The sequence below is a fragment of the Sphaerodactylus townsendi genome, linkage group LG14 (assembly GCF_021028975.2).
Source record: "Sphaerodactylus townsendi isolate TG3544 linkage group LG14, MPM_Stown_v2.3, whole genome shotgun sequence".
Classification (NCBI taxonomy): Eukaryota; Metazoa; Chordata; class Lepidosauria; order Squamata; family Sphaerodactylidae; genus Sphaerodactylus; species Sphaerodactylus townsendi.
Genome location: NC_059438.1, coordinates 27,826,726 through 27,849,099, shown reverse-complemented (window position 1 = coordinate 27,849,099; position 22,374 = coordinate 27,826,726). Strand labels below are relative to the sequence as shown.

The following is a 22,374-nucleotide window of genomic DNA, read 5'->3' as shown; positions in this document are numbered from 1 at the left end:
TTTTGCCCCCAGATCATGTACAGCTCATGTCCACCATTTTCTGCCCTTTCCCGGATGTTGCATACTGCCACCATTTGCAGAATGTTCCCATGGAGTTTCATCTCCTTGCAGATCATCTGGGCGTCCTTTCATTGTGTAAAGCGCAGTAATGAAGTTAGTTTATCTTGGCAACCCTGTGCACATGTCGTTTTTTAAATTTTGTTTTAAATGAGGTAGCTTCAAAGCTGTGATGTCACGATATGAGCCAGTTCTCCTATCGTGATGTCATTCCTTCAAAGATGTCTCATTTAAAACAAAAGAGAAAAAACAACACATGCGCAGGATTTCCATGAAAAACTAAGGCCCCTTCTGCACACGCAAAATAATGCATTTTCAAACCACTTTCACAACTGTTTGCAAGTGGATTTTGCTATTCCGCACAGCTTCAAAGAGCACTGAAAACAGTTTGAAAGTGCATTATTCTGCATGTGCGGAATGAGCCTAACTTTATTCATGCACTTTATGCACTGAAAGGACAAGCAGATGAGCTGCAAGCATCAGAAACTCTGTGGAAACATTTTGCAAATGACGGCAACACGGAGCCTCCTTGAATTAAGCAGAAAATTACAGGTGCAAGCTGCAGAGAAACTGAAAGCGAGGAAAATAAAACACTTCTTGTTCTGCGCAGCCAAGAGAAAACATATTGGCCCCACCTTGGGAGGAAAAATCGCTAATTTAGCTTTTTCTGAAAAAACCCAGGTTCAGCAGAAATAAAACATCCTGAAATCGTGTTGAGTTCTTCCCCAAAACGCTTCCCCCACCCCCATCCTGAAGACGTTTTTGTGCTATGCTGAAAGAGCCTGTGGCTACACAGCCTGAAAAACCCACAACAGTCAGTTAATTCTGGCCATGAAAGCCTTCGAAAATACACTGGCCTAGATATAATTCGCTTTTCTTGCAGGAGCAGCAGTGGCGTAGGAGGTTAAGAGCTCGTGTACCGGGTTTGATTCCCTGCTCTGCCGCCTGAGCTGTGGAGGCTTATCTGGGGAATTCAGATTAGCCTGTGCACTCCCACACTCGCCAGCTGGGTGACCTTGGGCCTTGGGCACAGCTTCTCAGAGCTCTCTCAGCCCCACCTACCTCACAGGGTGTTTGTTGTGAGGGGGGAAGGGCAAGGAGATTGTAAGCCCCTTTGAGTCTCCTTACAGGAGAGAAAGGGGGGATATAAATCCAAACTCTACCCTTCTTCTTCAGATGCGTGGCAGTTGTGAGCACTGGCTTGTCAACAGTCTGCCAAAGCCTGAGTCAGTTCCCCCTGTGGTGCAAGGGGAGGAAGGGCTGGGGCTCCTTCCTTCCCTCCTGTTTCTTTTTTCTCAGGCCAAAACAGCCCCTGATAGGGGGAATTATTTGCCCTCCTTTCAAGCTGCATGTGCACCTTCTGGACTTGGCTCCTTAAAAATCATATTGAGTAGTACGGTTCCCAGTAAACAAGGCTTACAGTAAACAAGAAACAAGCAGAGCCTTATCTAATCACCTGTGTCTTGCTGCAGTGTGCAAACATGCATTTTGGAATGCACAGGTAATTGGAAGTAGGGAAAAGGTGTCAGAAGGCCCTTCCTTCCCTCATCCGGCACCTGTCTCTCTCAATTCCTATCTCCAAAGTAGCATATCTGTGCTCTGAAGACACCAGGGCACTATTCCATGTAGCCGTTTTTATTGCAGTTTAGCTATTTGAAATGGCAGGAGCAGCCCTCTGTGTTCCACCTGCCTTTAGGGACAAGGGTTTAGGATTTCTTTAGTGTTCTTACCACTGTTGGCTTTAGTGTCTAATGTTTTCCTGGACTACTGACGGGGAGTCAACATTTTGTCCTTATGCTCTAGTTTTTCCGTGGAGTCCACAGAGCCTGGATCACCCAATCTGAGCCCGCTGTTCTCCATCCAGCCGCAAAAGGGAAATTTGGGCCCCAATGACCGTCCTTCTCAGGTCCAGATACTTTTTCGCTCCAAGAAGGAAGTGAATGTGGAGGACAAGCCCATTCTGATGTGCCATGTAAGACGATGGGCAATAACGCATCTTAGAAATAACCTTGGGAATGCTCATGTTCTGTACTGTATGTGTGTGTGTATGTATTTACACCATTGGGCTGGCCAGGTTTGCCTGTTGATCTTGGGAGTTTTCTTTGGCTGGGTGGAAGAGTTTTAAAAAGTCACTCCACAAACAGGGGGCCTGTGACTTTTAGCCTTCTTTCCTAACAAGAAAACCCCTAGTAGTTTCTTGTGAGGCAGACACTCTGTACAAGTGCAAACAGGCGAGAGACCAAATGTTTGAGGCTTGTTTGATACTAGTTTTGTGTGTGCAGTGCATTTTTTTAATGGCTTTGAAAATGCAATTATGTTCATGTTACCAAGTGAGCATGCACCGCTGAAATCCTGACAGAGTGCCCTTGGGTCACATCATTAGACTGGAACAGGAGAAGTTCTTGGTCAAAGCATTTCTGTCTCACCCACATTTTCCGCACCTGTCAGGAAAGAGAAACTGTTTCTGATTGGATGGAAGGAAGTATGATGCTCTGGGGATCTGGCTCACCCAACACCCTGTAAGCTGGAAGATGACTGGTTGCCAGTACTTGGCCCCCCTTACGTCTACTTACCACTCCGTGTGGACTTTGTTTGCCAGATGCAAAACCAGCCACTGGAGTGCTTGTTAAACAAGACAGCCTTACTTGGCTATCAGAGTTCTTGAGTGATAAGAAATAAAAATAGCTGAGCTCTAATAGCCAAAGCATTGCCAAATTAAATTATGAGAACCGTGATGCTGTGATAGATATTGTCCTGTGTCATGTCATCCCAGGGAATCCTGTTTTTACAGGGTCTTTGGGGTTTCCAGTCATTCCTAGCTAGCCTTGGTTAGGTACTAAAAATGGATGGTATTTGCTATGGATGTAGATACGGCCAATCTTTTTGCCTCCCACCAAACACTTATTTTGGGAAAGATTTGTGCTGATGCAGTTCTCATCCACACCATTGGTGCTTTTTCTAAACAAGCAGTTTGAGGTTCAGATTGTCTGGATCTATTAAAGCCTCCTCCAGTAGAGAAAAGCATATGAGATATTTTCCTAGTATTTTTACATAGCATCCAAAGTAACGGAATATGAGGGTTTCGGTAGGGTGTCGCTTCTACTGGGAGATGCTTGGCATACTGGCAAATGTCTTTTTATGAGCTCAGACCTAGTAAGAACTGATCCATCTGTTGGCATCATCTGTCATCCTCTATCTAGTCGATGTATGGCTACCAATCTTGATCCTCCTTGATCTGAGGTTGCAAATGCCTAAGCAGACCAGGTGCTCGGGAGCAGCAGCAGCAGAAGGCCATTGCTTTCACATCCTGCATGTAAGCTCCCAAAGGCATCTGGTGGACCAAAGCAAGTAGCAGAGTGCTGGACTAGTTGGACTCTGGTCTGATCCAGAAGGCTCTTTCTTATGTTCTTATGTTGTTATCTAGGTTATTGAGCCCAGCCTGGGTGAAGGAGGGGAGGTCATTGCCAGTATTCCAGTGAAAGTGACGGTTCATTCATTGTTCGCCAAGTACAACATTTCCCCTCCTGCAGTCATCAACTTTGGGCCCTTGATGTACAGTTCCCGGAAGAGCAGCAGTTTCATCATTGAGAACAAAGGTTGCATCGAGTTTAAGTTTGGCATCTTCAAACAGGTCCGAGACATCGTTAATCTGCGGAAAAAGTGAGAAAGGGACTTCCTCCTGGAATTCCACATGGTAGTTGGCAGGGAGAAGGACCTCTGGGACAGGGCTGGGTAGGGGTTCCGTTCAGAGATGCATGCCTCATTCATAATTAGACAAGGTGTAGAAGATCTTCAGTCAGGAACTAATTGTAATAACAGGGAAAAAACAGAAAGGTCAGACCAGCCATGATACCCATCCAGGGGACTGCAACCTGCGGCTCTCCAGATGTTCATGGACTACAATTCCCATCAGCCCCTGCCAGCATGGCCAGTTGGGATTTGTAGTCGTTGAACATCTGGAGAGCCGCAGGTTGCAGACCCCTGCCTTGCCAGTCAGTTTAGGATTGTACCCTTGCCAATCAGTACATGGAAAGAGGGGGTTTAACTCTTTCCCAGTTGTTATGTGGCCCTGCAGGAGAGTCATAGGCATAGAACCTATATGGTTTTCACTGCAGTGCAAATAACAGCTTTAAGGGTGCAGTTCAGATAGAGAAAACAGCACAAGGGACAAACCTCACTTCGTACCGTGACCCAATCCTTACGCCACCCCTCACCCCATAACTGTTTTCTCTGCTGAAAGAAAGTATGGGAAATCCAGGTCATGTTGTTGTTCTCTGACTTCATGTCTGTAAAGGAATGAAGAACAGTTCAAATACCAAATGTTAGCACTTGCCAGCAATTGTCACAAGAGGCTTTGCTTTTCCCCGCTTATGCTTCTAAATGTGTGATCAGAGAAGAACAATATCATCAATGGCAGGTTTTAAAAATAGCAGGACACACTTCCAAGTCCAAATTTATTTTCCAAACGGGTTATGTCAATGGGAGTGCCTGCCCCTTTAAGGTTGTACCAGCAGCATAAGAAGGGTTCATAGGTAATAGAAAAGAAGTAGGCCTACTCCAGCAAAACCTCCATGCACAGAACCTGGGAGCAAAAATGAGTTTGCTGCTCTAAATAAGAAAGAAAAAAGATGCACCTCAACCACAGATCAGAATCTAAACAAAAGAAAAAGCTCTCTGATAAAGCTCCCTGACCAGGATGGCCCAAGCTAGCCCGATCACATCCCATCTCAGAAACTAAGCAGGTGAACCCTGGATAGTATTTGGATGGGAGACCACCAAGGAAACCCAAAAGGCAACTGTGACTCAATGGCACTTCCCGCCATCACCAGGCTTAGTCGGCAGGCAGGGAATTGTGTCTCCTTTCGTCGGAGATGTCACAACTGATTTCCAATACATATCCATTTGTGGTTGCACATACAGTTATCTCAAAATCATTGGAGGCAATAGGACGCTGAGAGGGGTGCATTTAACCCACACTACCCAAGTTTGAGAGTTGGACCCTCTTCAGTAGAGGGGGGAAGTAGATGAGACATGGCCTCTGAAACAGAACATCCTCTAGAGCAGGGGCTGGCAGGGGCTGATGGGAATTGTAGTCCATGAACATCTGGAGAGCCATAGTTTGCAGACCCCTGCTCTACAGTGAAGCTGTCTCCCTGAGCAAATAATGTCCGCCAATCCTTCAATCCTCAGGATGCATCTAGATTCCCACTTCCTAACTTTTACTAGCAACAGAATTTTGAGACCTGGGTTTTATTTGATTCTGTGGAAGTTTAATGAACCCATCCATGATCCAGCCATGTTTTTCTCGAGCTTTGTGAACTGACCCAGCCCTTCTAATGCACATCATCATTGTCTCTGCCTCTTCATCTCCAGTCCACTGCAAAAGGCCAAACATGCGAGAGAGTTAGAGCTTTTATAGTGATGCCTTTGGCTCCTGAGTCATGGAATGAACTTTGCAAACCTTGATACTTACCTTGTTATAAGTCTGTCACCAGTAACATTATTGTCAAATAATGTGTCAGAGTATTAGTGCTTATTTGTCAAACAATGTGTCAGATTTCATTTCCCCCTGTTCCTGTTTGCAGCAAAGTCAGACACAATGTCTAGTCATCTCTCCTGTGTGTGCTTCTTCTTGCAGCACATTGCACATCAAAAACTCCCGCTCTCGTGAAGGAGACGTCCGGCAGAACGCTCTGCTGGGCAGACAGAGCAAGCGTTCTGAATCTATGCAGAAGGATACGAGCCTTGTAGCTCAGGTGGGGACATGCCCTGTGACCTCTGGGCTGATGCTTTGGCCTTTTTTTTCTTATTTTGGATCATCTCTGGGGTAGAGGTGATGATGGCTGCCTTTGCCATTCTCATTTGTCCTGGTTGCCCTGGCCCAAACACGACTGCCCTTTGATCTTCTGACAACACTGCTTTCCCTCAGCCTCCAGGTCAGCCTCATTCGTTTGTACTGCTGTGTGCTCCTAAGAAACTTTCAGCCAATTGATCCACATTCCTCACTTTCCCTCTCTGCCTCGTCCGAATTTCAGTCTACTGTTTCTTTGTCTGTCTGTCTGTCTGTCTGTCTGTCTGTCTGTCTGTCTGTCTGTCTGTCTGTCTGTCTGTCTCACTCACTCACACACACACACACACACACACACACACACACACACACACACACACACACACACACACACACACAAACACACACTCTTTATGTGTCTCTTTCCCACATACACAAAATCGATACAAACAGCTTCCTTTTCCCTTCAGCTAAGGGGCCAGGATGTCACCTTCTCCCTTTGAGAGAGGTAAAAACATTCAAACACTCCTAGCCTATCAGGAAGCCATTTCCCAACCAGTAATACTCATCAACCATTCTTGGACTATTAGTGTAAGGGTCAACCAAACATTTTATTTAATTGTTAATTTGTTGTCGGGTGTTTTTTTTTCCATGAATCAAGTTGAGGAAACCAACATAGAAATCTGATTCCGTTGCCCCAGTCAGTCGGCAGCAGGCAGGAGCTAAGTTCCTAAGTGCCAAAAGGGCCTGATTCGGATCAGGACCATGGCACAGGGGTGCAAAGCTCTCTTCCCTGCACTGTTTTCTTGACCCAAAGTGACTCTGGGAATGATGCTGCCCCATTTGGGGGACCATATATGCAGTAGACTTGGGGAACCCCAACTTGGAGAACCCCAACTTGACTCATGACAAAACATACGGCCTTAAAAACGAGAAGTCTGCAAGCAGTGGTCAAAACACTCACTGGGATGTCTTTTCTTTCACACATACCCCTGTGTACAAAAGCATGCCTATTAAGGCACAAAGTCATATAGAGACATGCTGTCATGCATATTTGCACAGGGGCTTACACATTTTGACACACTCCTTTCTTCTCTTTGGGTAGGAGTACTCAGGGAGGGAAGCAGCGGGGAAGGGTACAACACTTCTTGATTCCCTTTCTCCTTGATTTCCATTATCTCCTGGAAACTTCTGCCCCAGATGCTCTACTCTACCTCCATCCAGAAAGAAACCCCTTTGCTGTTGATTATGGCGATTGAAGAGCGTCTGGGGGTGCAAGAGAAATATGGTGTGGCCTCAGGAACAGAGTCCATGATATATATATGTGTGTGTGTGTGTGTGTGTGTGTGAGAGAGAGAGAGAGAGAGAGAGAGAGAGAGAGAGAGAGAGAGAGTGTTTGGCAGCAGTCTGGATCTGAGCGTCTTTTGCATTGCCCTGAGTAGTGTGTTCTGTTACTTCAGAGATCTACAGCGTTGAGAAACCTTCTTGCTTGACTTGCCAAGCACAACTTGGATGCCACGTTGCAAACTTTCACTCTGACAAATCACCTCTTTGAGCCGCCACCCCCCCCCCCCTTGACAGGTGCTGTGCCAGCCTCTTAAAGCTCTACCGTTTCCTGGGGAATCCCTGATCCACCTGGTTCGCTACGATAGCCAAGCCATATGGAAACCCAAGTGGGTTCTGCAGCAGCTTCTCTGAGAATACTCTCCCATTGGGCTCTCTTCACAGGCACGCTTCTCCATGGGTATGTTCAATTTGTTTCCTGGATTTGGCTCCATTCCACCAGGCTGCCAACAAGTCATCACCGTGGATTGCTTGGCAGATTCCATTGGGAAGAGTGAAGAATACCTGACCATCGAGATCTCTGACAGGGACCCGGACGACAACCCTAATGGCATTCCGTACACGCTTATTGCAGAATCGTGCATCCCAGGTAAGGGGAACCACAGAGCCATCAGTGCTGGAAGGGTAAAGTCCAGCAAACAGGGTTCACTGAAGGGGCAGGTGCCCATCCCACAGCCAGAAATGCTAACAACTCCACCCTCAGCTTCCAGGCAACAGTTCCAGGGGCTTAGCCAGGTTCTAAAGCTAGGAAGAGCCAGCACATGAAAAAAGGTGCCATAACACATTCCAAACCATTTAAAACTCTACTGCTGGCTTTTGTTGGTGCTAAGCTTGGGCCTGGTGGCACCCATATCGCCCTACAAGGCCGGCCAGAGCATCTTCCCACTGCTGCTGGCCAGCAGGACCTATTTGGGAGCATTGGCGGAAACCTACATGGCCTGCCCACTGCAGTTCCTGCCACAGAGCGTGGCACTGGACCCCAGCTGTTTCTCAGTAAGCAGTTCGAGGTTCAGATTGTCTGGATCTATTATTTTCTTTTAAGAGAATGGCTAGACACATAGAGAGGGGTCTTGACTCATGACATGAAAGCTTGCTGGATGACCAAGACCTTGGCTAGTATTTGGATGGGAGACCTCCAAGGCATACCAGGGTCGTGACATGGAGACCGTAAATGGCAAACCATCTCCCAACATCTCTTGGCTTGAAAACCTTATGGCAGTTGTTCTCAACCTGTGGGTCGCGACCCCTTTGGGGGTCGAATGACCCTTTCACAGGGGTCGCCTAAGACTCTCTGCATCAGTGTTCTCCATCTGTAAAATGGATAAACGTTAGGGTTGGGGGTCACCACAACATGAGGAACTGTATTAAAGGGTCGCGGCATTAGGAAGGTTGAGAAGCACTGCCTTATGGGGTTGCCTAAGTCAGCTGTGACTTGATGGCCAATATGTATATCTCCTTTTTGGATACAGTTCTTTTCTCATGTATTGTGTGGCTTCTCTTGACCCTTAGACCTGTGTCAGAGATTGGAATTCCTTAGTGCTTTCTCCTGTCTTTCCCCCTACCTTTTCCCCAGGCTTTGTGATTGATGATGTCAGATCTATATTTGAGGAGCATCAGATCTGCACCAGCAGCTGCCTCAGCCAGGTGCTGAAGGGCTTAGGGTGTAAAGGTGTCTTTGTGACCGATGAGAACAGATTTATCTTCAATAACGTCCTAGTTGGGCACCAGGCAACAGCCCGGTTCAAGATCTACAACCCTGGCCGAATCCCCTGCGATGTGCTTCTTGCTGTCAAACCAATCTCTGCCAAAGTAAGAAAAGAGGATAGAAGAGTATGCTTGTATAGAATTGACCGTGATCCCATTCATGCTGTTTTCACTTGAGTCATGAGATTTTATTTAACCTAATAAAGCTTGCAACAAGTCACTAAATAAAACAAGGATTCTGTGAGGTCCAGCATAGGTTAAGACAAAACGCAGAGTAGGGTTTTTGAAAGCGCTAAATTATTTTGCTGCCAAATGTGTTTGTAGCAAGCACATGATGCACCAGTGCCCTCTACTGGTGCCATTTGATACATTTGCAAAGCTAAAGGCTTGCAAAGCTAAACAGAAGTCTAGTGGCAACTTAAAGACCAACAACATTTATTTCCATTTTCCCGAGCTTTCCTGAGTCAGAGCTCATTGCCTCAGATTCAAAGCGGTCTGTTTGGTTGCTTCTGCACGTGCAGAATAATGCACTTTCAATCCACTTTCAGTGCACTTTGCAGCTGGATTTTACTGTGCGGAATAGCAAAATCCACCTTCAAGCAATTGTGAAAGTGGATTGAAAGTCCATTATTCTGCATGTGTGGAAGGGGCCTCAATCCCAAGACAGGCTGATCAGGAACGATTCTGTTCAGTTTATGTTCTGCCGTGTATTTGAGAATTTCTTAAAGCTGTGTGGATGTTTCCTTAGTCTACCATTCGCATCAGTGACACCTTTGAGGTCCACCCTTCACGCATGTGCATCGCTAGCCGTTCGCACGCCTTTGCAACTGTATCCTTCTTGCCGCAAGTGATGCAGAACTACCAGTGCATTTTTGAGGCTTCTGTGGATGCTGTGACCAGGTAATTCCATCATGGCTTATCTCTTCTCTAGGGTGGTCTTTCCCATGTGCATCCAAAACAATGGTTTCTCTTGTTGCTTACTTTCAGCATGGCTGCTAAAACAAAGAGTTTGTCATTTGAGGTCACTGGGGATGGAAACCTTCCACAGGTCACCATTGTTCGCCCTGCACTCCGCAATAAAAAAGGAAACCCACTTCTCCTCTTCAAGAAACTACTGTTGGGCAATACAGAGACTCTCCCTCTTGTCCTTAAGAACAGCAGCAGTGTCCTGGTCCAGGTAATTAATTGCTGAGAGTGACAAACGCAGAGATAGTAACAGCAAACAAAGTTTCCTCCTGGTTCTGGTGGGTTTTCCGGGCTGTGTGGCCGTGGTCTGGTAGATCTTGTCCCTAACGTTTCACCTGCATCTGTGGCTGGCATCTTCAGAGGTGTATCACAGAGAGAAGAGTGCTACACACTATGTCTAGTGAGAAGACAATGTTTAATGGGGTATATATTGTCCATGTCCTGGGGTGGGGAACCAATCAGTAAGTGTTTGGGTGGAAATTGCTGTGCAAAGGTGTGGTTAACTGCATTGTGCAGTGATATAGGGATAGATTTTTAATGGGCTGGGTTCAGGGGGTGGGGCCATGCCTCGCCAAGCCCAGCCCCTGGCCTCAGTGCTTATAAAAGCCCCCGCATGTGCACCCCCATGGTTGGCCGCTGAGATGCTGGAATCCACCTCCAAACAGGATAATTTTCAATGGTGTTTAAACTAGGGAACCCAGATTTTAAATCCACCTTAACGGAAGAATCTGGGGTACCCAGTTAAAACAACATTGAAAGTGATACTATTTTAGGGTGGATTATCCCACACCCTGAAACAGCATCACTTTCAATGTTTAAACTGGGGACCTTAGATTCTCCTTTTAAATCCATGCCGAAGGGGTGGATTTAAAAGGAGAATCTGGGGAAATTTGGGGAGTGCCTGCTGTCAGGGGTGCAATTGTTAAGCCAGCAGCACCAAACTTTCAGGGTATCTTTAGGAGACTCTCCTGGTGATACTACCCAGGTTTGGTGAAGTTTGGTTCAGGGGGTCCAAAGTTATGAACCCTCAAAGATGTAGCCCCCATCTGCTATTAGCTCCCATTGGAAACATTGGTGATGGGGCACCCCCTTTGGGAGTCCATAACTTTGGACCCCCTGAACCAAACCTCACCAAACCTGGGTGGTATCATCAGGAGAGTCTCCCCAAAGATCCCTGAAATTTTGGTGCTGCTATCCTAAAACCTGCGCCCGCTACAGGCCAAAAACCAAAAACACTAAAAAATACAAAAAAACACAAACGGGGGGGGGGGCGGAGCTTCGGACATGTAATGGGGGTGGGGTTGAACCCGGGGGGGGGGGAACCCCTTACCTACATCCTTGGTATTGTAAGTGGGGTTTTCAGTCCATTTTCATTTGTATTTGAATTTGCATTCCCTGCAGCAGCAACAGTATTAGTGAATACAAATTCTGTGTCTGGGTGTAGTCCAAAGTTTCCTTCCTTAGATGTGAAAATGGTACAGCAGTATTGTGTGATGGATTTTCTCACCTCTGTACATGACTGGCCACATTGCACCTATCACCTGTCCCTTGCACTTGATGCTCTCAGTGGTTTCCACCACTCAGCTCCTGCACTAATGCACCAATATCATAAAAAACAGGGCAGATGAGAAAGAGGGAGAGTGGAGACACTCTAGTAGGGGCAAGGATGATTGGAATGGAAAAGGGTGAGTGGAGCTCCAGGGGTTTCTGGGGGAGGAGAGTTCACAGCAAGTTTGTTGAGCCTGTAGGTAATTTTGGAATTCTGTGAAAGAGCAGTGAAGGCCACCACAAAATGGCTGCCATGTTGAACGGGACCAATCACAAAATGGCTGCCACAGAGCTGGGTAGAGAGCAATTGTAACATGTTGTAAGGTTCAAAGCCAAGTATCCGTCTTGGATGGGGGGCTCCCTGCAGACCCAAAGCTGATTCCTTCTGTGCTCTTCTGAAGTACCTCCTGCTCCAACAATGTATAGGCTTGCCAACCTCTGGTAGGAGGCTGGAGCTGCCTTGGAATTATCTCCAGACCACAGATATCAGTTCCCCTGGATAACATGAAAGCTTTGGATGGTGGTTTAGAGTTTCCAACTCCAGGTCAGGACATTCCTGGAGATTTGGGGAGGGCAGGGTTTGGAGATGAGAGAGACCTCAGCAGTATAATGCCTTACAGTCCACTCTCCAAAGCAGCCATTTTCTCCAGGGGAAGTGATCTCTGTCTTCTGGAGATCAGCTGCCTTTCTGGAAGATCTGGAAGATCTGTAATTTCTGGAAGATCTGCAAGACCCAAGGTGGACTCTATGGCATCATATCTCTGCTGAGTTCCTTTCCCTCCCCAGACTGTACCTTGCCCAAACCCCATTTCCAAATCTCTAGGAACTTCCCAGGCCCCTGTTGGAAAGCCTAACAAGTTGGAGGTTAGGCATTGACTACTTTCTTTGGATGAGATGAGCTTTGAAGAAGCAATAAGGGGCGCTAGGAAACAGATCAGTGGACACTGTGCCGCCCATGGGGAATCACTTGTTTTTTTACACTGTTCTAAAATGTTCTCCTGGGAGCACCCTGTCTTGCTATCAGAGGCGGAGATACCAGGGGGCGGAGAGGTGCACGTTGTACCGGGCGCGCACTTGGGTGGCAGAAAATCACACACACACACACGGTGCCCCCACCCCCCAAGCGGCGCCCCCCCCCCACTTACCTTAGTGCAGGCTGGAGAAGCAGCCTATTCCCTTCAGGCTGAAAACGGGCCTGGTGGGAACTACACTTCCCATGAGACCTTGCGAACCCCAGGATCTCATGGGAAGTGTAGTTCCCACCAGGCCCATTTTCAGCCTGAAGAGAACAGGCCGCTTCTTCAGCCTACACTGAGGTAAGGTGGGGTGTAAAATACAGAGTATGCACCGGGCGCTCTCTGGCCCAGCTCTGCCTCTGCTTGCTGCTCTCATGTTGTTCTTTTTCCCAGCTGCATCTTGATATATCAGATGAAAATGGAGCTTTCTTGCTGAAACCTAAACCCGGCACCAACTGCACTTACATGTCTCAAGCTGAAGACAGCGAATCCAGTGAGGGAGGTAAACACAAATACCATGGCAAACCAGCACTATCTACTGAACCTTGCAGTAAGAGACGGGGGCTAAGCATGGCACCTACTACCTTTTAGCCCCTCCATCCAGAGCACCATTTATGTCAAAGCAGACTGCGCAGAAGTGTCCGCAGAGAAATATTCTGAAGCCTCTTCAGCTAGGGGTCAATTACCTCTTGAAGAGCCAAGCAATCCATGCAGTGTCAGTAAAAAAAAATCCCATTTGCATCACTGGAAATATACAGTCCAAAAGCACTGATATTTGACATGTTGATTAAGAATCCATAATGTTTCATAGAATCATAGAGCTGGAAAGAGCCATACAGGGAATCTAGGCCAACCCCCCTCCCCCTCCTCTCTACCACCTGGTTGCAAGCCCTTTATTAAAGGGTTGCACACATAAGGTCTCACAATAAGTATGTACAGAGGCACCCTGCACAATAAGTATGTACAGAGGCACCCTGCACAATTGCAGTCAGTGAAATAAAGCTATACATGGTTTGTACATGGATTACTAGTAACCTCTATTATTTCCCTTTCTGTGAAGCGTCTTTAAGAAGCCCATACATTCCGTAAACATATATACCTACCGTTTCCTTTATGTTCCTTTATTATTCTAGCATTCCACCTACTCCTCCCCAAAAAACCACAGCTGAAAGATTTCATTGTTCTTTCTTAAAAAGTCATCTTTGGTTCTGAACTGGGCTATATTTGTCTTTGGAGCTGTAGGCTGCAACCTCCCCTGTCTTTTTAGATAAAACCTCAAGCCACGCTTGGTGGGTTTTGCTTTCCTGCTCCCCCAGCCTAGGATCTTTAATCTGTGGGATATGGGAGAAAAGTCCTTTCTGGCCTCTGATAGCTGTATTGCTGCTCTGTTCCTGTTCTTCATAGGCAGGAAACCACACACGGCCGCGCTGGTCTTGCACTGTGAGGAATCGGCTGAGTTCAGTGTGGTTTTCCAAGCAACTGTGACCCAGCATTTTGAAGGGCAGATCCACCTCTCTATCGTGGACAACCAGTATGAGGAGACTGTCATTCAGATGGTAGGCGAAGGCTACCAGGACGATGTCACACTGGACAACATAACCAGCTTGGTGGCAGAGGGTGATGGGGAGAATGCTGAGAGGCATCTGGAAGAGGATGTAGCAGAGAGTGAGTATAGGGGGAGAAGGGTCAGACAAGATGTGGTCCTGTTCATGACCTTCTCTCAATGAACAACATGGTGATAATCTTACCAATACACTATTGGGAATGAAAGTGCTGGTGCTGAATGCATGGCAGACTCTGTTGATCCCTGAACATTTAATCCTGGATAGAGGGATGAGCTGGCATGGCCCACCAAGACTTGTTGAGATGAAGGCAGGGAGGAAGGTAGAGCTCTCCCCCTGCCTATCAGGTTTCTTGGCGCAGCCTAGACTCCATGTTCAGAGGAGAGGTGATTTATTGGTCTCACCAGGACCTTAATCACTCAAGAGTTCCCCACATTGATTTATGCACTTGCCATTGGGTCCGTGGAACAAATGAAAGGTTCAGCTGTTCTGTCATCCATCCTGCTATTTAATGCTAGTGGTGCTGGGGCTGCTGCTGGGTTTCATGGTATTTAGGTTACGGAGTCTCGCCTGGCTTCATCTTGTTTGTCATGTGGTTTATCATCTATATGAAACCACTGGGAGAGATTGTCCAGGGATCTGGACTGATCCATCCTCATTAGGCAGAAGACACACAACTCCTAATTTGCCTTTTCAGCAGAGCTGGTGTGCTGATGAGCTTTCTGGACAAGTGGCTGGACTTGGTATGGACCGGATAAGTGCCGATAAACTGAAGCTCAGTCCAGTTATCTGAATTCTTAGCCTCTTTTCTCCACAGGTGCTAGAGTGGATTATATCCAGTTTGGGGACTGTTACATCGGGAAGACCTATCAAACGACGTTCACAATAACCAATCACAGCAAGTCTGATGTGATGAGATTTGAATGGCCCACTTGGGGCCCGCTTCAGTTTTCTCCACAGGTGTGTAGTAGCCTATTTCTCTTTTCCCATGGTCCTTTACTGTCAAAGCTGTCACAGTATTTTGGAAGAGCAAGTAGGATGCTGGAATAAGTGTAAATCGTTGCCTTCTAGTGTTCCTTTGATGTTCCTTATTTTAAGGATAATGGAATCCTCCTTCATTCACAAACACAGAAGCGTGGGAGACACTTCTCCTTGGTGCAGTCTTAAGTCACTTGTGAATGCAGTGATGCAACCGTAGGGGCATTCATAACCAACTCTGCCATTGGAGTTCCTTTCACAGTCTTCAGCGGGTTCAGATTTAAGAACATGGGTGCTGAATTAGGCAAGTAGACCTTCTAGCCCAGTATTCTATTCACACAGTGGTGAATCAAGTACCTTTGGAAGGCTCACAGTCATAACCCAGAGGCCAAAACTACCCTCTGTAATGTTCCTCCTGCACTAGCATTCTGAAGGTTACATACATTCAGTGCCAGATTTACCTATAGGCTGAGCAGGCTGAAGGCAAGGACCTCAAAATCTAGGGGCCTCCAGCCAAGGTGTATAATATTTTTGACGCTGTCATAGGCCTTTCTTATGCTGTCCTAATGCACTGAAGTCTCTAAATGAACCTTCAGTAATTTTCCTTGCACTCCATTTCAGAATAATACTGTTTTAAGCAGATAACTCAACACTAGCATTGATTTCTGTATTGATTTTGTCCTTCCAAGACTTCACTGAAGTGGACCCCATTTTGGGACCCCACCTTCTGCTAGTCCAGTGGTTCTCAACCCTCCTAATGCCGCGCCCCTTTAATACAGTTCCTCATGTTGTGGTGACCCCCAAATCTAACATTTAATCAATTTTAAAGATGTAGAACACTGATGCAGAGAGTCTTGACCCCTGTGAAAGGGCCGTTCGACCCCCAAAGGGGTCGCGACCCACATGTTGAGAACCACTGTGCTAGTCTTTAGGTTAGGCCGCTAGGGGGATTGGGAGGGGTCTCACAAGTTGAATAGCAAGGACCTCTCTTCATCCCAATCCTGCATTGCATACATTTAGTCATCATGAAGCACCTATTAATAATAACTCATAGTAGAGAAGGATGTATGCAATAGACTCCACATCCCCTGAATTGCAGATACAACTTCTTCACTCAAGTGGGGTTTCTATAAAACTTCCCAAATAATATAGCCGTAGGAGAGGTATCAAAGTGGACTCTGGTCACATATCAAATCTTGCCACATAGCACTCAGCTTGTGTCCTTTGCCTTAGGTCGGCCATCTCCACGCCGGATGCTCCAAACACACCATCCTGACCTTAAAATCCAGCATGCCCATCACCTTCAAAGCTCAGCCAGTCAAGTGCAAGGTTTGCAAGATTGCCTTCCAGCAACCAGCTGAGCAACTGCCCGATTGGGACGATCGCCTGCACACAGTCAAGTGGGTCGATGTTTCGAAGACAGGCCCGCACACGCGCCCGTCTAAGAAGAAGGTAACAAATAAAGGAAGGAGGTAATTTTCAGATCAGCCAGCCAGGCATCCAGAAAACTGGGATTCTAGGCTCAGGATAAAACAAGCCTGGGGCCGCTGAGGAAGGAATTGTGGGTGATGAAGGAGAATCAATGGACAGGAAAATCACTCTTCCTCCATCCGTAATCTCACCCTCAGATTCAGTAGTCTTTCAGGACCTTGACCAAGCTAATTTCTCTCCCCTTGTATCAGAGGTATAGCAAGGGGGGAAAGCGCCCGGTGCACTGGTGCGTCCTCCGCCCCTACCCCGGAATGCCTGCCCCCACCCAGAGGCCATTGCGTCAACGTCCCCCTTTTCCCTTGGAGCTATGCCTCTGCCCTGTATACCACTGGCAATTCAGAGGCCCTCTCTGAGCTGCTTATGATTGTCCATTCTTCTTCTTTTGGTCTAGGTGATAGAGACTGATCCTGAGCCTGCTCACACTGTTGTGGAGGACAGTGACCGGGAGCTGGAGCTTCGGGTCAGCGCTACTATCGATTTTGCCCAGTTTGAGATGGAGGTGGAACCTGTGCACTTCAAGGAGACTCTGCTCTTCCAGACACGAGTTTTCAAGTGAGTCAGAAGCTTGCAAGATCTGGCTCAGAGGCTGCCTTTATGCATGAAGGTAGCTCTTCTAGGTTGCAAACAAGAGCTTCCTTAAATAGAACTCACAGTGTTTCTTTCCTCCTGTGTGGTAAGCCTAGCTCCCCCGACATCATTCTGCACAAAACACCCTCTACCAACCTATGCGTGATTCCATCCAGCCATTTCTCTTGTGTCTTTAATCGGGCTTTAGGTCACCTTGGTTTGTTTCATTTTATCATGCCTTCAAAACACTGCTCACCCATATAACCACGTTTACCATATATTGTTTAAATTAAACAATTTTTTAAAAGTCTGCAAAGCTGCATAAGCATTGGCCAGTTGGTGCTCTGTTCAGTCCAGCTCTGGTGTGGTCATCAGAACCGGTGGTACTTGAGCCCAGCCTTTGGGAGGACAAACTCTGCTTTGGGAAGGGTGTTTTTGTTTTAGATACCACTGTAGGCGACCTAATTCTGTGCAAAAAATAATAATTCCTCACCCTCTTTCTCCCTTCCTTATGGTGCTACCAGAATGGAACTGTCCAATACTGGGAATGTGCAGCTGGATTACTTCTGGAAAGTGGTCATGGAGGACAGCGGGAGGGCAGTCAACTTTGCTAAGGAACTGGGACCAACAAACTCAGAAGGTACACCTGCTGCCTCTTAACGTACTTTTTATCCACCAACATTCCATTACCTTGGGGACCTCAGGACCCCCTCCTGCTTTGGGATCCTCTCCTCAGAGTTGTCATATTCCCCATCTGGCCCATCTCACCTTTCTTTTTAAAATTTATACCCCACATTTCTCCACAATGGGTACTCAAAGCAGCTTCCCCCATTTTCTGTTGTGTGTCTCTTACAATCCTGTAAGATAGAGTATGTGACCAGCCCAAGGTCACTTAGCAACCTCCATGGCAGAGTGGGGATTCAAGCCTCAGTCACCCAGATCTAGTCTGAAATTCTAACCACTGTACCACCCAGGCCATGTGACCTTCATCCTTCTTTTCAGATCCTGCTGGACTTGCATTTCACATTTGGAGCATGTTGTAAGGGTGGGAAGTAGGGACAGTAATATTACCTGTGCAGGCTTTTGAGAGCCCTTACAGAATAGTCTAAATGTTGCAAATCTTTGCTTTCCATGTCAAGCTACTTCCCCCATCAGAGAGAAGGCACACTGGCCAGGGTGAACTTTTACCAGAATGCCCAAAAGATCACTTTGTTAGTAGACAGGATTTGCTTCACCCATGATGGAAGGGAGGGGTGTGTGGTAGATAAATAGAAGGTGTTCCGATCACACTGCAGCATTCATTTAGGAGAAATGGCTGTCTCAACAGAGTATTGTCGAAGACTTTCATGGTTTGAATCAACCAACTGTTGTGGGTTTTCTGAACTGCCTGGCTGTGGTCTCATAGATGTGCCACAGAGAGAAACACATCTTACCATGACATGCCTCTGAAGACGCCAGCCATAGATTCAGGCGAAACGTTTGGAGCAAAAATTGCTAGACCACTGCCACACAGCCTGGAAAATCCACAGCAGCCTGTCTCAACAAACTTTTCATTCCCTGCAGGGGAACCTCCATCTGCTACATCATGTCTTTCCGACAGCCGACCCCTCAGCCAGCTCGGGAGCATGTTAGAAAGCTTGTCTTCCTACCTGCTCCCAGTAGCCCTCCGCCCCCCGTTCTCCATAGAGCCCAGTTCTGGTATCATCCCTGCTGGGAGCTCCCAGGTCCTCCAAGTGAAATTCTCTCCCCAGGAACTGGGAGAGTTTGAGGGTCGTCTACTCTGCAGGTAAGGAGGCATCATGCAAGTGGTGCCAAGGAGGGGCTGGGGTGGGCAAGTCCAAGCCTTTCACCTGTGTATGTCACAAACCTGCCAAGGCTGACGCCGGAAAGGAATTGGAATGGAGTACATTTGATTTGGGTTTATTGCACTGACAGCTTTTTAAACTTGGGGTAGCTGAGTTGGTTAATCGTAGCAAAACAGAAGAGAAGTCCAGTGGCACCTTAAAGACTAACAGCAAAAAAAAAAGACTAACAGTATTTATTCCAGTGTGACGTTTTTTGAGACAGAACTTGCTTCTTCAGATAAAGAGGCAGAAACAAAACACACTTATTACACTGAATTATAGAAGGTGAGGGGGGAGAGGGAGAAGTTGAGGAGACAGATGCATAATAGAATCACACTTGACTTATACTTATTTATCATATGGAAAAGAAAATTGTATATAAGTATGTGAAGCTGTTTGGCATTTGTTTAACTTGGCTGGACTTTTTTCTTCTCAGTATTTCTAACCTGAAGGAGGACGAGGAAGGCCCAGTGGTGGCTGTAAAGGGGAAGAGCCTCCTGCCTTACTGCCATTTTGAGCTGAAAGAGTCCGATTACATCACTGCAAACAGACGCAATCCAGACCTGCGAGGACCTGGGGGGACAGCCCTGGATCCAAACACAAAAGTGATTGAATTCACGGCCCTAGGAGTGCACGTCAGAAATATCCAGTGAGCATCTGTTGGCATACTATTCCAACTTTTGACTTGAAAATCTCATTGGCATACTGGGGGCCCTTCCACACATGCAGAATAATGCATTTTCAATCCACTTTCAATGCACTTTGAAGCCAGATTTTACTGTGCAGAGTAGCAAAATCCACTTTTAATTTCACAATTGTGAAAGTGAATTGAACGAGCATTATTCTGCATGTGCGGAAGGGGCCCGAGTGAGTCTCACCAGCTTGAGAAGCCATTTTCTCCAGGTGAGTTCATCTCTGTCACCTGGAGATGAGCTGTAATCGCCAGAGATCACCAGCCACCACCTGAAGGCTGGCCGCCCTTTCCAGTCTGGTTTTGGGCCTAGTTAGGGGACTCTCTTGGACTCGCAGCAACTTTTCATACCATCAGTTATGGTACCTTCATAGACCACCTTTCTGAACTGGGATTGGGAGGGTAGGTTTCAGAAGATGGTGTTGGTGGACTGCTTCTCAGCCCTTGGCCTCTGGCCTGTGGGGTTCATTTTATCCCCTTTGCTTTTTAACTACATAAAACCGCTGGGTGAGATCATTCAGAGATTTGGTCTGAGTTGTCACCAATATGCACGTGATACTCAGCTGTGTCTTGCACTTCTGCCTGTAGAATCGCTGAACCAGTGCCTGGAGGCAGTTCTGGCGTGGATACGAGCTAAAAAAAAAATGAAGCTCAATCCCAAAAAGATGGAAGTGTTACTGGCAGGTGGAAGGTCTGACCTGGGCTTTCAAGTGTCACCCATTCCGGATGGGGTTGCACTCCCTTTGAAGAAACAGGTCCATAGTCTGTGGGTGCTCTTGGTCTCAGGCCTACTGCTGACGTAGCATGTAGCATCTGTGGTCAGAAGTGCCTTTTACCAGCTTTGACTAGCTAGCCAGTTGCAGCCTTTCCTGACCACTGTGATACATGCCCTGTTTACATCTGCATCAGATTGCCATCTGAGGGTGGAGCTTTGTTGGAGCGAAGTCCCTATCCATAAACCACGCTGCACACCTTCGGCTGGCGTAAATCAATCGGCCACAGCCATATTTATTAATAAAAAACAGAAGCATGAGGTGCAGCATGGGTCTTGATCCGATTGTTTCAGCATCACTTCGAAGCTCCAGCAGGCGGATGCCACATACTGGAGCTTCGTCTCGCCGTGGGGCTCTGCCGGGTGGACACTCCTGGCAAGAGGTGCTCCCCAGATGCCCTGTTGTCTGCCATTCCCCAGGGGAGGGGTAGCTCCCTAGCTCCCCCCTGCCCTTGGCCCTTCCAGATCAATACCCATGCGCGAAAACCGCCACAAGAGCCTGGGGGCCCGCCCCTGGCTCCCACCAAACGCTTCTCACAACCCCAGCCATTCCCTCAAAGCTGCCTGTATGTTAAGCAGCCACAGGTCCATGCCAGCCAGAATGTTGACTGGAACTGGTTGTAGGGCCCATATTTGTTTCTGGCCTCAATACAAGGTGACAAGTGTAAAGCACTACATGGTTTGGGACCAACATACCTGAACTCCCTTCTAAACCTACCCAACCACTGCAGTCATTTTCAGAGGTGTCCTGCCTTCTGAGATCAGCTGACTGGAAATTTGGGTGAGGGCCTTCTCAGGAGTGGCATGGAAACTCTTCCCACAAGGAGGTTTGCCTGTTCCTTTCTGTTGCCATCTTCTGCCAGTAGATGAAGACTTTTTATTAAACTTGGCATTCTCTCAGCAATCCTCCATTCTCTCGGATGTTTTAACTGTGGTGTTTTTAATCTTTTGTACTGATTTTGACCTCTGTTTTTAACTTGTTTTAATGATATATTTGCACATTGGTTTTAGTAGCTTTTAAATTAGCATTTGAATTTGTGTAGCTTAATTTGTTAGCTACCATAGTGGCCCTGTGGGGCGGAAAGAGAGTAAAAGAATCTTGTAACTAACTAACTAAGATTTAAGGACTCCCTTGCTTTTTAGTTATTGTAATAGGGGATGAAAAACAAAAATATCAAAGGCAGTGCAAACAACAACTGTTTTAATTATAGAACTGTGAGCTGTTTTCCATTTGCCTGAAAAGGGCACTTTCTGTTAAAATCTTTGTGATATACGGGTGTTTTTAAATGTAACAACGGTTGAATTCCCACTACCATCTTAGCCAGGTTTCAGAACACAAACTAACCAGGTTTGAGGGACGACCTCCCCGGTCGAATCCCCGCTACCGTCTTAGCCAGGTTTCAGAACACAAACTAACCAGGTTTGAGGTCGTTTGTGTTCTGAAACCTGGCTTTGACGGTAGTGGGGATTCGACCGGGGAGGTCGTCCCTCAAACCTGGTTAGTTTGTGTTCTGAAACCTGGCTAAGACAGTAGTGGGGATTCGACCAACATTACTTCCTCAGTTGTGTGCAAAGCAGACACTTCAGTGACCCCGTTTTTTAAAAAGTCAGAGCTAGAGTGTATGATGTCCCTTTTCTCCTTGTCATGGCCAGGAGCTTTACAATCGTGAACCCTACCAACACCCCTTACACTTTCCAGTGGATCTGTGAGCAACAGAAGGAAATACAAAAACAATCTGCCTTTGTCTGCCTTACCGAGAAGGGTCAGCTCCGACCTGAGAAAAAAGTGCAGGTGAGTGGGAGGAGGCAGAGAGGTAAATGTGAGGCTGAAATCACAATCTCTTTCTTCAAGGCCAACAGGCTGTCTCTCTGATCCTTCCTCTGTGACTTTCTGTTTTACCTGTTCTTTCAACAGTAACCCTTAAACTTGGTAAAAGTGAGATTACATAATCAGAGACTCGTGGGTTTGTTTATACTACTTCATTTATACCCCACATTTTTCTGAATGGTGACCAATGTGGCTTCCAGCATATTTCCCTCATCCAG

The 22,374-nt window shown here is 46.9% G+C and overlaps 1 protein-coding gene across 1 annotated transcript in view; it reads left to right on the top strand.

The window, feature by feature from the left end:
• The window catches only part of HYDIN (HYDIN axonemal central pair apparatus protein), a 187,323-nt gene that overhangs the window by 139,664 nt on the left and 25,285 nt on the right, over positions 1-22,374 (top strand). The window contains exons 56-71 of the mRNA XM_048515341.1: positions 1,861-2,029; positions 3,482-3,717; positions 5,696-5,813; positions 7,574-7,778; positions 8,763-8,998; positions 9,642-9,793; positions 9,881-10,070; positions 12,817-12,925; positions 13,828-14,088; positions 14,803-14,945; positions 16,197-16,415; positions 16,846-17,006; positions 17,546-17,661; positions 18,585-18,807; positions 19,302-19,514; positions 21,982-22,120. Coding sequence (XP_048371298.1) covers positions 1,861-2,029; positions 3,482-3,717; positions 5,696-5,813; positions 7,574-7,778; positions 8,763-8,998; positions 9,642-9,793; positions 9,881-10,070; positions 12,817-12,925; positions 13,828-14,088; positions 14,803-14,945; positions 16,197-16,415; positions 16,846-17,006; positions 17,546-17,661; positions 18,585-18,807; positions 19,302-19,514; positions 21,982-22,120 — 2,890 coding nt within the window. The remainder of the gene's footprint in view (positions 1-1,860; positions 2,030-3,481; positions 3,718-5,695; positions 5,814-7,573; positions 7,779-8,762; positions 8,999-9,641; positions 9,794-9,880; positions 10,071-12,816; positions 12,926-13,827; positions 14,089-14,802; positions 14,946-16,196; positions 16,416-16,845; positions 17,007-17,545; positions 17,662-18,584; positions 18,808-19,301; positions 19,515-21,981; positions 22,121-22,374) is intronic.